The sequence below is a fragment of the Ambystoma mexicanum genome, chromosome 11, assembly GCF_040938575.1.
Source record: "Ambystoma mexicanum isolate Mex_15411 chromosome 11, UKY_AmexF1_1, whole genome shotgun sequence".
NCBI classification, from domain to species: Eukaryota; Metazoa; Chordata; class Amphibia; order Caudata; family Ambystomatidae; genus Ambystoma; species Ambystoma mexicanum.
Window position 1 is genome coordinate 447,929,212 of NC_090934.1, and position 18,467 is coordinate 447,947,678.

The 18,467-nt window shown below is 42.4% G+C and overlaps 1 protein-coding gene across 2 annotated transcripts in view; it reads left to right on the forward strand.

The window, feature by feature from the left end:
* LOC138503497 (astacin-like metalloendopeptidase) overlaps window positions 1–18,467 on the forward strand; it is a 194,988-nt gene that overhangs the window by 127,980 nt on the left and 48,541 nt on the right. For both annotated transcript variants that reach the window (XM_069623277.1, XM_069623278.1), the window contains exons 7-8: window positions 7,125–7,300; window positions 7,870–7,951. In XM_069623277.1, the coding sequence (XP_069479378.1) occupies window positions 7,125–7,300; window positions 7,870–7,951 (258 nt within the window). The remainder of the gene's footprint in view (window positions 1–7,124; window positions 7,301–7,869; window positions 7,952–18,467) is intronic.

The window sequence follows — 18,467 nt, forward strand, 5'->3', positions numbered from 1 at the left end:
TAGATAAGGAAGGGAGGGGGAGAGTGGGAAGGAAATGGAAACAGACAGGCGACTACCGTACTAGGCCTGACGACATTTCTGGTAGAGCCGGAGAAAAACAAAAGGTGAGGGAGAGGGGTGCAGAAAGGGAGGGGAGGAACAAAACAAGCGACTATCATACTAGGCCTGGCGACATTTTAGATATTGCTGGAAGGGTGGTTGGGAGGAAAAAAACAGTAATGGGAGGGTGGAGGAAACAGACAAGGTCCAGGGACAATTCTGATAGAGTAAGTGCATAGAAGAAAGTAAGGGGAGGAGGTAGGAAAAGGGAGAAGAGAAAGGAGGAGAGAAAAGAGAGTAAGCAGTCAAAAAGAGTGGAAAAGAAAGTGGAGAGCGAATACAATTGGAGAAGTCAGCAGTAACACATAATGTTGCAAGCCAGGATACAAGATGAAGATGGGAACAGCATGAAGTCACAGTTATGAAATTGGTGGATAAAGTACATAGCACCATCAATAGTCCAAAGGTGGTGATCTGTGGAGATCTAAACATCAATTGCGTGACACGCAGCCAAGTGAAATCTACATCACAGATCAGGAGAAAGAAGGAATGGCTGGAAGAAATGCCCAATAGAGACTTCCATATGTTAAATGGGCAAACAAATGGAGTTCTTCAGGGACTCCCCACTTGGATGAATGGCTTCTGTCAGGCCACATTGGACTATTTATTTGTGTCAATGAATCCTCTGCCTGATATTCAAGCCTTGAACATGATCCACAGTAATAACAGTGACCGCAGCCCTGTTCTGTTGAGATGCAAACGTTTGTCAAAAGCAAGGAGAAGGAGATGGAACCACACAGTTGAAGTAGCAGGTGGAAGAAACCACTTGCAAATTCCAAAGTGTGAAATTCCAAATCTAACCAGAGCCCTGTCAACCAGGGAAGAGAACAGTGGCAATGAAATAGACTGACTACGTGAAATAATTTACAGCCTTTAGAGAATTCAAATCAACAGGTTTCCTTTCTATGCATGAACAAATTCATATGTATGATTGGAAAGTAGCAGCACAAAATGAAATCCTGAACAAAGATGTGTGGAATTTGAGAAAAGAAACACTGATAAACAAAGATGACTTGATAAGGAAAAGGAAACAAACTTACACGAATTGGATCACATCATATAAAATGACAATCATCCAAAATGACGCAGAGCGCATCCTACAGGCTCTCATGCAAAAAACCAGTAAGAACGTGTGGCAAATTTTAAATGAATTGGAACCATCACAAATAGTGCACTAGGCGAACCCCATTGCAGAAGAAACGTGGGTTCGGCACTTCACAAAACTATTGGAATGGATACCTAGGTCACTAGTTCCGGCAACTGACAGAAATGACAACTCGTGGAGCTTAGGGTTAGAAAGGGATGAGAACCTGATGATCATTCAAAGAGCGAGCAGCTCCCGTGCTCCAGGCACGGATGGCCTAACTAATACAATGATAAGAGAGGCACCAGAAGAATGGGCTGACTTTTGCATGGTTCTGTTTCAGAAACGTATAGCCAGCAGACAAATCCCAACATCTTGGGAAATAGCTATAATCATCTTGATCTTCAAAAAGGGGGATAGGATGGTTCCATCAAACTATCGACCGATAGCGCTCCTAGATGTTTTGGGGAAAATTGTTGCAACTATTCTATTGAAGCGTTTCAACAAATGGGTTATGGAACAGCTTTGATAACTGACAAAATGGCTTTGAGAGAGAGGTCGGCTGCAACCTAAATCTATTTTTAATCCATCTACTAAAAGCACAAGTAACAACAGGAGGGGGAAATATCTAAATTGTGTGCATAGATTTCGAGCAAGCCTTTGACAGCGTGGATCGTAATCAGTTGTGGCAGAAACTGAAACTCCAATGCTGTCCTAATGACTTGCTTGCTGCCATTAAAGTCCATACACAGGTACATGGATACAAATCAAATTGGATCAATGCAGGAACATTGTCACAAATCATCCAGACGTTTAAGGGGCTGAAAAAAGGGTGTAGCCTGGCCTCAGTGCTCTTTAACCTCTTCCTTCAAGACATCAAAATACCATTATCAAAAGGGCCCACCTTCTCACTGAGAATAAATGAGATGGAAATTGGTTGGCTGCTCTATGCAGTTGATCTTGTGTTATTAGACCAAACACCATTCGGGTTGCAGAGAAAGTTGAATATAGTTCAAGAATATATGGCCCAGAATTCTATCAAAATAAATTAATTAAAATCGAAGATAATGGCACTTGGGTCCGGCACATCAAAGAAAGAAAATAATTCCAGGTGGATGCTAAATTGAAAATGCTTACAACCCTCCAAAGAAATACAACATTTTGCCTGCATCATAAACACAAGCAGAGGCTGGAATACTTGAAAAGGAACGTAAAGCAGCTAACCTCCCAAGGGAGAATGATAGAGCGAAAATTCTGAACGTTTTCCCGTCTGCCAACAATAAATTACTACAATCAAAAGGTAGTACATACTCTTATCTATGGAGCTGAGGCGTGCTTGCATCTTAAGAAGGACATCTGGGACTATCTCGAGGGATGGTTCTGGAAGAAAGTGTTATACCTACCAGCATCCCTGCCTATAGCAATCATTTGCCATGAAGAAGTTTGACCTCTCTGCATGGGAGAGTCATCTGGAATGCTCTACCTCTTTTTTGAAAGATAAATGTGTCAAAATGTCCTCCCCAGTTCGAGGTTCTCAAAACAAAAGATGCACAAGTGAATGACAGAGTTCTGAATATGTTGAATATCCAGTGCAGCACCATCTTGCAGAATCTTGGCACAACGATCGAAACACCTCTGAACAATACCATGCATGTGAAGAAACTGTTATGGGCAGGTGATTGGAGAGAAACAGTAGAGCAGAGGTCACAATCGACTCCCCATACATTATCAAAGAACATCTTTGGTGCCCCCAATCTAACTCCACAATATCTGCAAAGATTCCCAATAGGATACATTGAAGCCTGTTCTTAGGATTTCAGTTAAACATCTTACAGACGAACATTGTATTGAAGAGGTATGGGTACAATGCAAATAGTGACATTTGCAGATACTGCAAAGAGGCAAGCGAACCTCTGCAACATCTAACTCTGTTGTGTCCTAATCTAGGAGATATAAGAACCATACATCTATACAGATTAATGTATGAGAGACACGAGCTAGATGCTGAGAACTGGTTGGAATCTCTATATGAAGGGCAAAAAAAGAATGACATACTCACTCGTAAACTTTTGGAGGTAATATTTGAAAGGCCTTTAGCTAAGACATAAAGAAAACTTTCTGCCCTGTTAAATGGATGATCTAGAAAGATATACAAGATCCATACTACATGGTTGTATGTTTGTCCTTGCACAATTGATTTTATGATTTTATGGATTTTACGTTGATAATAATGAATTAGTATAGGAATGTGACTAAAAAGTTTGTAATAAACTAAATATGTCAACAAAATGAAATATATACCAGTATTACTGAGTACATCCGCATCATTGTGTTCTTAATGTACAATATTGGCATTATTAAGCATACAAACATGATTGTGTCCTTAGGTTTGCACTATCGCATATATTAGCAAACACGCAAAGCAATGTATTATTACAGTGACACTATTGCATTATTAGGCAGAACAACATTATTTTGTTCTTAAAGTCCAATACTGTGTCATGATCCCTGCTTCCAAGGGGTCAGGACTTGCCTCACATCCTTGGAAGCAGGCCCATAACCTTGATCCTGGGTACCAGCCAGTCCCTATCGGGACCTTTTGGACCTTGTCCTGGCGCCAGTGGCACCAGGCTCATAAAGATGACCGGTCCCGGCGCTGGAAGCGCCAGGCTCATAATGCTTAAGAGTGTTTGGGTGGACCTACCTGCAGCAGACCATGCTGCTTACTTACCAGCTCGATGGTCTTCTGATCCTTCTCTGCCTGGAACTACTTTTCCTGTCTGGGTGGGGCAGGAACCACTCCCTGGAATCAGAACACAGGAACTCTTTTCTTACCTGGGCGAGGCTGTGGAAGAAGACACCTAAGCACTACAGAAGGCTATTTAAACCACACCCGATTGATGAAACGTGCTTCGCGTTATTCTGCATCTGCAGCAGGACGCTCACCGTGTCAGCTCCAGTCTTCCTGAGATTCTTCAGCTCCAGTTCCTGTGAAAACGAATTCCTTACCTGCTAGAGATCCGATCCTCAGCTGCACCTGCCAAGACAAAACAACAGGTTAGCAGAATTCAATTCGAGAGCAGCGCTCTTACTTACCAAATACGGCGGCATCTTCCAAAGCCTTCCGCCGCTTTCTTCGGCTCCCCATCGACATCTGCAAAGAAAAGGACTTGATTAAGCATTGCATTCTTGAATTGCTTACCTGCAATCCGCACGTTCTGAACTTCAAGAAGTGCTGCATGCCGGCATCTGCAAAACAAAGGGAGACATTTTAAGGCGCATTCTAAACCAACCATAAACTTTCTACTTACACGCTTGCACGTTCGCCGGCATCCATCTAGCAACGCTCTCTGCATCCACGATCTGCAAGGACAAAAGAGACATTAAGGCGTGCTTTTGAAACAAACAGCAGTCATTTTACTTACGTGCACCGCGCTTCATCTTCTTCGTACATACGCGCTTGAACGATCCTGGGCACTTATTCATCAGCGTCCATTGCACATAAACCTGCAGGACAAAGAGAGACATTAGAAAGGGTGACAGCAACCGGTCATCTTTCCTACTCACCTGCTCACCGCATCATTCATCTACAATTTCAATCTTGACACCCTGAGACTGAGCAAGGGAATAAATTAAGGGTGCTCCAATAACTATCAAGAAACCGCTTGTGCGGTAAACGGCGGTATCTTCCAACATCAACCTCTGCAATCAAGAGGATTGTCAGTGAACCAGTGAAGAAACTGGTACTTGCGCCCCTGCAAAGACGCAGGATGGAGAGCCCGGCCTTAATATATCTAAGGTGAGCAAGCCACGCCCTGGGTTTGAATAAGAGGACTGAGGAAGGAAAAGTTCAGTCAATCCAGTTCCTAAATCCTTGTTCTTCCGTCTGCAGACACCTCACTCTACACGTCCGGTAAATCGTGAGAAGGGGACCAGCCCTAGGAGAAGGCCGAGATCTACGGGTCACACTAGAAGACACAGCGACAGCTCAGTCCAGCCCAGCGCCTCCGTGGAAATCAGGTGAGCGTTACATACTGGCATTATTGGGCACAACAAACATCAGTGTGTTTGTGAAGTGACATTAATGTCAGAGATTGGCACAGCCAGCGTGACATTGTGCTCCACCAATGGCAATACTAGTATTATTAGGCACAGCAACATGAGTATTGCCCTAAAGTGGCAATACTGGCATATATTGGCCCTGCCATGATGACATTCTTTCTAGCACAGCAACAGGATTGTGTTCTCACAGTGGCAATACTGGCATACATTAGCACAGCCAAAATGGCAATGATTTCATACAATGGCAATATTGAAATTAATGGGAGTTCTTACAGTACATTTCTACCATTTTTGGGCACAGACAACATGAGTGTGTTCTTGAAGAGGCATTTTTGCCAAATATTGTCACAAATAGCATACTCACATTATTGGGCACAGCCAGAATTAGTGTGTTATTACAGCGGCAATGCCTTCATTATTGATCACACCAACATAGATTTGTTCTATGAGTTTCAAAATTGTTATATTTTGGCAAAGCCATCATGAGTGTGTTGTTACTGAGTGGGAACATTGGCAGTATTTGCAAAGCGAAAATGTGTGTATTCTTACATCCTCAATACTGGCATTATTGAACAAAGTCAACATGCAGATGTTGTTACCATGGCAATGCTGACATCATTGAGCACAATCAAATTGAGAATGTTATTTATGGTGCAACACTGTTACATCGACTGCCATTTGTTGGTGGTTTTTTAAATGAAAAATCTCATCGAACAATATAGGGGGCGGTGGGAAAGGGCATATAAGGGGTAGGTGGTCGGAATTAGGTAAAACCAAAAGTGGAAGCTGGTTGAGGGGAACCCTCCAAAAATAATGTGATGATTATTTCTATTAAATAGATTTCAGAAAAAAATCCATAGAAGAAAAGAACATCAATTTAATAACATAGAACCATTCTTACAATTGAAATGCTGTCATTATTTGGCACAGCCAACCTAAGTGTGTTTTAACAGCTGGAATGTGGCCATATGTTAGGACAGCAAGTAAGAAAATGCCATCTTAAACTGGCAGAATACTTGTATATATTGTTGCTACAGGTATCATGAAGTGTGTTTTACACTGGCAAGGTTGATTTTACTGTGGGCAAGCGCATCATAAAAATGCAATGCCTGTCTATTTTCAGCATACCCTCATCCATAAAAGTAATCATTGAGAATGTCTGCCAGAAGAGGGCTGATGGGAGCCCTAGACAGCTCAAGGTGGAATCTGGTCTATCAGAGATCCAGTCTTTTCAATTTATGTAAATCTGCAAAACAAATTCATTTGCCAAGAGAGTGGTAAAAGAAAAGGTGGAATACATCCATAAGGAAGAGTTTCATAAGGGCCATCCATGTTAAAAAAAACATCAGATTAGCAATTGTCTTCATGTTAATTCGTATAATAGACAATTCGACCCAGAAGAAAGAGGCCAATTTATTTAAAAGCTCTGCTGAGGAAGAGCTGGAATGTTATGTTAGACAATTTATGACCATGACTTTATGCAGGTGAAGTGAAAAGTCACAGCACATCTTCCGTTAAAAAAGCTCCCCTGAACTCTCCTCTGATATGCTGACCCAAAGTATAAATTAAAGTTTTACACATTATGTATATTGTAGATCCTACCTCAAGACAATTGGTTCATGTCTGTCCATATCTGTCCATATTACTGGTCACTGTGTGATTGCGGTACAGACCTAGTTAATGCAGGTCAGGCTTGTACAGAATTTGCCTTTGGCATGTCAGTGCATACACTACACTTATTCAGTGAGTGCAGCTTGTGCCTTGGTGCACATAAAACAGAACTTCATCCAGACCCAAAGGATGTTGGAACGAGGCTCCATGAGAATGATAACCAGGTGGCTTCTACATTAAGCATCTCTACCTCTCTTATTTACTACAGCTGTTGGTCTTCAATCGGAAGAAATGGGGGTCCACAGGAGGTATCTTTGGGCAGTGGCTGTTTGGTGAAAGGAATAATACAGCATGAGCTAAACCATAACCTGGGCTTTTACCACGAGCAGAGCCGAAGTGACCGTGATGATTATGTGAGGATTGTGACAGAATTTATTTCACCAGGTAGAGTAAAAATGTATTTTGTCTATTAACTGCCACTAATATGAATATTAAGTATTTTATTGTTGATTGAATCAGGTAATCTTTAGTCATTTAAAGACAGTTAATACAGTGATTGTCTAACAGAGCTGTAAAATTAGCAAGTGATGGACAACTGCTATCTTCAGGGGGGACCTCGGACACACTACATCCGAAAAACAGCTGCCAAACCATAGTGTGATAGTGCTTTGTATTCTTCCCTAATTAATAATAATTGGCGTTACATTGATCCCTACAACTCAAGTGCAGTGCCTTGAAAAATAAATGCTTCATATATGTATACGCATGTGTGTGTGTGTTTCTCTATACATATAGGTACAAATGTGTATGTACCTCTTTTTACCTATATTGACTCATAGAAGGTCCCTGGTTTAGCATCAGTCTTTGAAGATGTTTGTAGGAATAGTGCTGCAATATTTTTGTCATGACACATTAATACTGATGTTAATGCAGCATGAACCTTTGTCAGCGAGTGCTGTGAGAGGTCTGAGTGTTTGACAGCCTTGACTCGTTCTATTTTATTGCCTATTTAGGGGACCTGCCAAACTTTAAGAAAGAGAACACTAATAACGTTGGCTTGGAGTACGACTACTCTTCAGTGATGCACTATGGAAAGTAAGTTTGAGATACTGGAGAGATGCATGAAGTCCAGGGATTTGTATGGGTTGTGAACTCCTTTAAAATGAAATGGTACAAAGTAATACGAAGGAAAATGTACATTGGGCCCAATTTACATTTATGCTGAATATTTTTTAAATTTAACGGTTATCATTTAAAGTAACAATCAGGAAACGTTCTTGTTATAATGCTTCTAGAGCTCGAGGCTTAATGTATGCACTCATCTGGTGTTCTGTCCTCTTAACTCTCAGGCATCCAATAGCTTGCCTTTGCTTGTGCTGTTGAATTATACACATCCGATTCTTCACTATCACTTAATCTTTGATTACATCCTAAAAGACATGTACTAAACAATGGAATGCCAGAACAGAAGCAAGTAGACGTGGGAAACATTGCACTCATATTCGGTAAGAGCAATGTCCGAAATATTCTAGTTTGAACATTAATTAACTCTTACTAGTCAGCTAGAAATATTTGTCAATAAAATGAAAATCAGGGAAAGAGGCCTCTGTTAAAATTCTCTTTGGCATATTGCAAAGCCTGGTAACAAATGTGCATTTTAGTCAACCTCTATAACAAAACTATCACAATTGCTGAGGACAGCATGAGTCCCCTAGCCATGCGCAACCCTAAACCGGCAAAGCACCGCAATGTGTGGTTCACAGATGTTTTCCACACCATTGGACAAGAAAAAAGTGAGGCGGAAACCATCTGGAGGAAATCCCCCTGAGATACTAACAAAGTGCACTTTGCCTCCATTGCAAAAATACAAACTATCCATCCTCAAGGCAAATATCTCCATGTACAATGCCAGAATCTCAAATGCCAAATCTACCTCCCGCAAACTTTTCTCTATCTTGCGTGAACTCGAATCCCCAACAGTCACCCCATCTTCCTGCACCAAGGATGTCACCTGGTGCACCAGCATCCAACAGACCCTCATCAACAAAATTGAGAACCTTAAATAAAATATCCCCCTAAAAAAGACCGCCCTGAAAAATAACTCACTGTACACCCCGGTGCCTGTGCCCAAACCCAACCAACCCCTATTCCACTTTTGCCCAGTGGATGCTGCAGAGGTCTCTCTAATCATGAAAGGTCTTAAACCCTGTCACTGCATAGGGCAAACGTGTCCAGCCACCATCGTCAAAGACTGCACTGAAGAACTTGCACCCTTTATCACCTCTTTCATCAATGCCTCTTTTGCAACCAGTCAACTTCCTTCTAGCCTGAAAGGAAGCACAGATTCTCCCAGTGCTCCAGAAACCCACACTAGAGCCAGACATCCCTACCAACTACTGTCCCATTATGACTGTCCTGTTTCTTCTGAAGATCCTTGATCGAGCGGCCTATCTCCAGATTTAACAATAACTTGAAGCTAACAGCATCCTGGGCTTACATAAATCAGGCTTCAGTCCTGGCCATGGAACTGAATCTGCCTTACTTGATCTGAAAAATCAGTTAGATGATATCAAAGATGCAGACAAGGTTGCAGTCCTGCTGCTGCTTGGCCATCGGCTGTATTCAACCTGGGCGATCCCTAAATCCTGTGCCAGCATCTATTTACAGCAGCTAACTTAACTTCTTAGCAGACACCATTGACTGGATCTCCTCCTTCCTGGCTGATAGATCCATGCGAGTGTTTGCAGACAACATTGACACCCTCCCGCCCGAGTTCCCCACATTGTATAACATATTTACAAAACCATTTTTTCGATCTGCTGGATGAAGGTGGTGTCTCATACACCAACTATGTGCACGACACGCAGATCCTCATCCCCCTCTCCAGAAACTATACATCTGACTATGACATTCTGCAAGCAAAATATCAAACTATTCAAGCATGGATGGCCTCTCACTTGCTGTGTCTGAACAACGACAAAACCGAAAACCCTCTCCTCTGCTCTCCAACAGTCCTTAACAAACTTGACAAAGGTTACAACACATTCACTATCGAGGGAATTTCCATCCCAGTATCCAGCAACGTAAAGACCTTGGGTGTATATCTGGATGCCACCCTCTCGCTAACACAGCAGATCAACACCATTGCTTGCTCAGCAGCCTACCCCACAAAATTAATCAATGCCAGTAGACCCTTTCTATCCCCGACAGCTGCCCTCACATTGCCTAGGCACTCATTGGCTTGAGGCTTGATTACTGCAATGCCCTATTTGCAGGCACCTCCACTCGTAACATTAATAAGCTTTAAGTCATACAAAACAATGCTCTCAGAGCTGCAGTAAACGGTATTACCCAATTTGATCACTTTTAATTGATCGAATGGTACATCTGTCCAAATTCAGCTAGAACCATTCGATCAATTAAAATCAATCAAATTGGTTAATCACTAAGGAACATGAGGAGCGGGGTTGCAGGAGTGTCCCCCGCTTCCAGAGGATTGGAGGTGGGGGACGGGAAAAAAAAGAGAGGAAAAGTGGCCCCTGCGGCATCGGATCCGACCCACGTAGGAGGGACGGAACTGGCGCCACAGGGTCAGAAAGAAGCAGGTGCCTAAAAGGAAAGTGGGGGGGGCAGGGATTTATTGGGAGGGTGATGGGTGCATTGAGGGGCGGGGGGCATGGATTTTTTGATTTTGCAGCAGCATAATTGGTTTTGTGGTAAAATTGATTATGGTCAATTCCGCCGCTAACAATTATGCCATGGCCAAATCACACAGATCTGCAGTAAACATTCCTAAAAGGGAGCACATATCCGCTGCAGGAAATAGGCTCACTAGCTCCCACTACGTCAGCAAATCATTTTCAAAATTCTTACCATCATGCAGAAATGCCTGTCTAACAAGGCCCCTACCTACTTGTCACAAAGATTTTAAAAAATGCAATCGACAAGACCCGCACGAGCTGCCAACACATTCAAGCTGACCACCCCACGATATAACCGGAAAAGATCGGGTCATCTAGCTTCCCTGTCATTGCCTCCAAATACTGGAACTCTCTGCCGTCTGCACTCAGAGCAGATCAGTCGTATTGGTCATTCAGGAAACACCCTAAGACTCTACTCTTTGTACATTGTCCACTTCTACCTTAAAGTTTGACCTCCCGCCAGCATTGATGTTTTTCTGAAACCCTGATATTCTGTAACGCTGCAAATCTGACATTTCTGTAACAGCGCCCTGATGCGCAAGGGTTTGGTGTGCTTTATATTGTTAATACAGTTGGCAATTTGGAATAAATTAAACATGTCATATAAGCTGCAGAAAGCATAGATCACTCGATAATATGTACCATGCATCGTCTTTGTATTTTTAAAAATGTATATGCAAGGAAACCTCCACCCACGGATCAACAACACAAATTACAATAAATAGCAAGTGTAACCAAATATTGCACAATTATTTCAATTGAAAACCAAACCAAAAAGTGACAAGGCAATATGTAACACACAACATGAGAACTGCTAAGAGTTTAAGCACTCAAGCACAAGGAGGGCAAACTCGAAACCGTCACTTCCTAAAATAGGATATAAAATCTTTAGATGAGGTAGGGGGCATCAGGATTGAGGCCAAAGCTGCTGTTGGTGTGCAGTAATCCCTCGAAGGAAGGGGAGAGATAGGAAGGATATCATCATGAACAGCGATGACGGGCATAGAAGGATTGTGAAGCAAGAAATTAAGGTGTCATCATTAGTACATCATCACCAAGTACTTCAGTGCAGGATCCTATAAATGTTAATTTCTCTAAGGGTATCCATGCACTGGACTCCTCTCTCAGCCTGTCCTCTTTTAAAAGTCTGGCTCAGTTGGTCCTCCACACATTTACAAATTGACAGATGTCACAGCCATTTAACCTCACATCCAAATTCAGAACCTGTGCAAATTAGTATACATGGTTCATGGTTATGAACTCTCTACATTTAGTGTGAGTGTCGAGAAATACAAAACGATCACCAGTGCACCAGTGTGTATTTTGCATTAATTCAATCTTACAGGCATAATTTTATCCCAGTCATATTTGTCGGAAAGATGTTTGGACATTCATAAATTCCCAAAATACTGATTATTTAAATGCACAGAAAGGATTGCTGTCTTTCAAGCTTATGTCTTCCCCTATGTATATGTTTCATATGATATGACTGGACCCTAAGGGAATTATTGTAAGAACATACTTGAAGGATAAGTCTACAAATATACTACGTTTTTCAATTTGAATTCCTGACTGTTACCGAAGAAAACCATGTGGCCTAGATATGTCAGTAAAGGAAAAAAGGGGGAGCCATACATGTGATGTCATCAGTGATGTCATCAATGACATTTGTGATGTCATCTTTGATGTCATGGGTGTTAGTCTTAGCAGTGCAAGGTGGTGGCGCGAGTTATGGTTGCTTAGCTTACCATAACTGGCGAATTTCAATGGTTTTTCGGTTTTACTTGGAACCATAATGTCCCTTTAACAAAGTTTTTTCACTGAATTTCATAGGTTTTTAGTAGCGCAACTTATCCATAACATCCCTTTAACAAAGTTTTTTTCACTGAATTTCATAGGTTTTTAGTAGCACAACTTAACCATAACGTCCCTTTAACAAAGTTTTTTCACTGAATTTCATAGGTTTTTAATAGCACAACTTAACCATAACGTCCCTTTAACAAAGTTTTTTTCACTGAATTTCATAGGTTTTTAGTAGCACAACTTAACCATAATGTCCCTTTAACAAAGTTTTTTAATTGAATTTCATATGTTTTTGGTAGCAAAACTTAACAATAGTAACTTTGACTTTATGTACATGTAATATGGAACATACTGAACCACTTCTACTGAATGTAATGTCCGCAAACATTTTTGATGTCCGCGGACATATTCGGACAAACGTACCACTACCTAAAAAGTCTGGGGGGGGCATGTTTCATTGCTATATTACAACATGATAACATTTAAAACATTCACAAAGTAGTACACATACATATTATATGTAGTAATACATAAGAAATGTAACCCATATATGTACCGCACTAACCATTCATTTAAATACAACATATTCTAAAATGGAATATACCAAGAGAAGATAAATAGGCTTCCAACATAATTACCTGGCAGACACTCCACAACTAAGACCAAGACCAGACCTACAGACTACTCAGAACATATCTTACCTGAAATAGTAAGTGTACATCATTTTACTCATATCTTTATAAACTTTCTGTATTAGACTAAAAAAAATCTAAGATTTTTTTTTCTCACAGAAATGTCTAGTACTCTGGAATGGCTAGAGGAGCACTTCCCACATGACGAAATGTCAGAAAATAGTGAAGCTAATGGTACACACTTTACAATATAAACCATTTATGTGTTAATATTTTATATATATTTTACATATATATTTCTTGTTGTACAGAGCATACCAAAATAGAAAATATGTCTGAAGAAACTGTTATGGAAAACACGCTTGACAGCTTAAAAGAAAAAATGGATTTATTATTGAGCAATTTTAATAATTTGAAAACTTTTGTTGATGATCATTTTAAAACAAAAACCTCATACCATTGTCCCACATGTACTTGTCCCCCCTCACCATATCCCAGTCAATTATCCCCAAACCCTCTCCATGAATCCAAAAGGTTTTGATGAGACTTCCATCCCTTCTTCACCTGATATCAATCATGTTGAAACCCCTAATTCTCCTGTTTTTGTTTCTGCCTCACCTTCTCTGTCATAAATTATTAATATATATGTGAAATAAAGTAAAATTTTTATATTGTGTTGTAATTACATCCCATTTTTTATTTTTTTAAAAACAATGTAGATGTCTGCGGACAGCGCGGGTGTTCTGAAATGTTTGTAAATAAATGAAAATGGAGGTGTCCTGAAGAACACTATACCTGTCCATATTGTTCGCTAGCAAGTTGAAACTGTTCTAAGAACCCAATTGGTGTCCTGAAATGTTTGTAATTAAACGAAAATGGAGGTGTCCTTATAAAGAACACTATACCTGTCCGTACTGTTCGCTACCAAGTTGAAACTGTTCTAAGAACACAAGCGGTGTCCTTAAATGTTCGTAATTAAACGAAAATGGAGGTGTCCTAAAGAACAATATACCTGTCCGTAATGTTCGCTAGCAAGTTAAATGTTCTAAGAACACAATTGATGTCCTGAAAAGTTTGTAATCAAACAAAAATGGAAGTGTCCTAAAGAACGCTATATCTGTCCGTAGTGTTCGCTAGCAAGTTTAAACTGTTCTAGAACTGTCATGATCTCTGCTTCCAAGAGGTCAGGACTTGCCCAACTCCCTTGGAAGCAGACCCATAACCCAGGTTCCGAGCGCCAGCCGGTCCCAATTGGGACCTTTTGGACTCTGTCCTGGCGCCGGTGGCGCCAGGCTCATAAATGTGCCCAGTCCCAGCGCTGGAAGCGCCGGGCTCATAATGCTTGGGTGGACTTACCTGCGGCAGACCATGCTGCTTACTTACCTGCCAGTTGAGCCTCTGATCCTCTTCTGTTCGGGACTACTTTTCCTGTTGGGTGGGGCAGGAGCCACTCCCTAGGTTCAGAACCCTGGAACTCTTCTGGAAAGCAGGGACTCTTTTCTTTCCTAGGCGTGGCTGTGGAAGGAGACACCTAAGCACTACAGGAGGCTATTTAAACCACACCCGATGGATGAATCTTGCTTTGTGTTATTCTGCATCCTCTGCAGCAGAACGCTCATCGTGTCTTCTGCATCTGATCCTGGGCCTAAGGAAAAAGGCTTCCATCCTGAATCCAGTCTTCAGCAACACCTATAAAGACAAGAAAGAACAGGTTAGCATTACGGTCTTCAGTGACAGCGCTCCTTTTACCTGATCCATCGGCTGTCATCAACGCCTCGCACTGCGTTCCGGCATCTGAAAGACAAAAGCTTACCAATTCTGCGCACGCTCCGGAGGCCTTCAGCGCTGCATCCCGCATCTGAAAGATAAAACAAGGTGCGTTTAAAGACTTTGGGGAACTTAAATACTCATGAGCCATTACTCCTTTCACATCTAACCCAGTGGGTATTCGGCCACCCTGCAGCCACTCCGAACTTATACCTGCAAAGGAAAAAGACAGTTAGAGCGCGCCGTGAAGCAGGCAGCAAGTGCTTACTTACGTGCTTCAAGGCGCTTTTATTCATCACACGGGCTCCATCTTCGCCATCGCCGGAACCCTGCAAAACAAGATACAACATTACTAAAGACTTTTAAAGACATTTGAATTACTCGAAACTTACCGTGCGTGAAGAAAACGACGGACAGCAGTCCTCTGAAGTCAAGAGGCCTGCTTCCCTTATCCAGTGAGGAAACTGGTTTCAGCACCCTGCTCCGAAGCAGATGGAGAGCACGGCGTTCACTTACCTAAGACACCTTACCCTTCAAGTCAGACATACAGTGCACAGGGGTCCAGCCCAAAGAGCCAGCCGTGTGTTACACATCACCTTAGAAGATACGGTATACGCCCAGTCAAGGCCGGCGCCTCTACGGGAATCAGGTGAGCGTTACAGAACACAAAGCCTACCACAAAACTCCCGTCCAGGCGCTATGGAAACCTCGGATACCGACCAGCTAGCCCAGTTGCTTGGGGAACTAAGGGCAGAAGTGCATGCAGCCCGTCAGGAAACCAACGCTCTAAAAAGGGAACTGATTATTTCCAAGGAGCGAACAGATGATCTCGCTAGGCAATTGCTACAGTCACAAGCCGGACAGACCCCGTTACCCGCATCTGGGGGAAATCTTCCTTCTACATCCTCTATGAGTCCAGTGCAGATCAACCTACCTGGGAATGTACCTCTGGCTCCGCCCGAACGATTTTCTGGTGACCCAAAGAGGTTTGCAGTATTTATCAATCAGTGTCGGTTGCATTTCTTATGCCGGCCAGCAGCATTTCCAACTGATCAGGCTAAAGTAGCTTTCGTGCTTTCGTACCTTAGTGGTAATGCGGCAGACTGGTCGATCCCTCTAGTAAATCAAGATGATCCGGTCCTCCATGATTTTCAAGCTTTTCAGCTCAGTATGGAAAAACTTTTCGCAAGACATTCACAGGGGCAGGCTTTGGACAATGAGCTTCTTTCGTTGCGACAAGGTAATCAAGACCTTTTGGCTTATATTGCATCTTTCAACAGACTGATAGTGGAAACTCAATGGCCTGAGGACAAAAGGATTACGCTGTTTTATAGAGGTCTACATGGAGAGCTCAAAGATGTGTTAGCCCAAGTAGTGAATCCCCCACAAGATTGTTCGGACTATATAGATTTAGTTGTTCAAATAGATCACAGACTGCAGAACAGGAAGGCTGATCGTTCCAAGTTTGATGCTCGAGTATTTTCCAAACCGCCAACTCCTTCCAAAGGAGTAGACTCCGAGGAACCCATGCAAATAGGGGGCCTGAAAGGTCCTCTAACACAAAAGGAGCGGGAAAGAAGAAAACAGTTGCAATTATGCCTCTATTGCGGAAACTCAGGGCACTTTCTTCGAGACTGTCCGGTGAAACCTGCCAAGAAGGCAGTAAGAGCTGCAGTTACCAAAGTTACAAACTCTGAGCAGGGAAACGACCTCGCCCGACAAGAATAGAGGTCCTCTTGCCGAGCGTGAAAACCAGTTCTGTGACCTCGCATTTCGTGATACCTATGGTCCTCATTAGCCCTGATAATCCGGATCGATTACATGCATTTGAAGCTTACGTCGACAGCGGTGCCATCGGCAATTATGTGGATCATGCAATGGTTTTGAGGATGAATCTAACTCTTTGTCCCAAGGCTGTAAAGGACGTCATTACTACGGTGGATGGAACGGAGATAGCCTCCGGACCAGTAACGCATACCACTCAAGAAGTGACGCTCGTAAGTCAAGATGGACACCATGAGAAGATCGTGTTCGATGTGATCAAGGCCCCTCAGTTTCAGGTTATTCTAGGAATTCCTTGGTTAGAGAAACACAATCCTCTGATCGATTGGCGAGCAAGAACGGTCCAGTTTCCAGAATGTGTCTCTACTTGTCATCCTCCACCTGGTGTTGCACTGGCAGCTACTTCTTCAGAGACGACTCCCCAGTTACCTCCCGAATACCAAGAATACCAAGATGTTTTCCGGAAGGATCAGGCTAATTCTCTACCTCCTCATAGGTCTTATGACTGCCAGGTAGACCTGATACCTGGATCTACTCCTCCTTGTAGTAGAATTTATGCCCTCACCGAGCCTGAGAACCTTCACCTTCGTCAATACCTGGATCAATACCTGGCAAATGGGTTTATTCGTCCTTCCAAGTCCCCTGCTTCTTCAGCTTTGTTCTTCGTTCCAAAAAAGGAAGGAGACCTTAGAACTTGTATAGATTATCGCTCCCTGAACCAGATCACCGTCAAGAATAGATATCCGTTACCTTTGATCCCTGAACTCTTGGACCAGGTCAGAAAAGCATGCATATATACAAAGTTGGACCTTAGAGGAGCCTACCATTTGGTTCGAATAAAGGAGGGCGATGAATGGAAGACGGCCTTCCGCACCAAATATGGACTATTTGAATATCAGGTCATGCCCTTTGGACTTTGCAATGCCCCGGCCGCCTTTCAATATTTTATGAACGATGTCCTCAGAGAGCTCATAGATGTGTGTGTTGTTGTTTACATTGACGACATCCTCGTTTATTCTTCATCGGAATCTGAACATCGGAAACACGTAAAAATGGTCCTCGAAAGATTGCGTCAACACAAACTTTTCGCTAAGTTGGAAAAATGTGTTTTCAACGTGACTGAAGTTGAATTCTTGGGATTCATATTATCACCTAGCGGAGTACGTATGGATTCAAAGAAGGTCGATGCAATTCTCAAATGGCCATCACCATCCTCCGTAAAAGGTGTGCAAAGCATGTTAGGCTTCGCTAACTTTTACCGTAGGTTTATCCCCGAATATTCTCGAATAGTCCAGCCCATCACTGCCTTGTTAAAGAAAAACAAACGTTTTGAATGGTCTACCGAGGCGGAACAAGCTTTCCAGGATTTGAAGACTAAATTTATCTCTGCACCAATCTTAAAACACCCTCGCCCCGAACTCCCCTACATCGTGGAAACTGATGCTTCAAGCCTTGCCATGGGGGCAGTTCTATCACAAAAGGACCCGGTAACCAATCAGTTGCATCCTGTGGCATTTTGGTCCCGCAAATTCTCGCCTCCTGAAATCAATTACACGATTACTGACAAGGAACTTCTGGCTATCAAGTCTGCTTTTAAGGCTTGGCGGCATTATCTGCTGGGGGCCCGACACACCGTTACTGTGATTACGGATCACCGAAACCTGCAATATTTGAAAACTGCAAAAGCCCAATCCTCTAGACAACTTCGTTGGGCATTATTCTTTGCCGAATTTGACTTTATAATTACCTATCGACCCGGTACAAAAAACGGTAAAGCCGATGCCCTTTCTCGAATGGGAGTGGAAGAACACTTGATCAACCCTAAATCTGTACCTATCATTCCCGAACAAAGAATCCTGGGTGTAATCGCCACACAATCCATAGAGGAAGTTAAGGATAAAGCCAGGCAACTTGTAACTCCAGCAG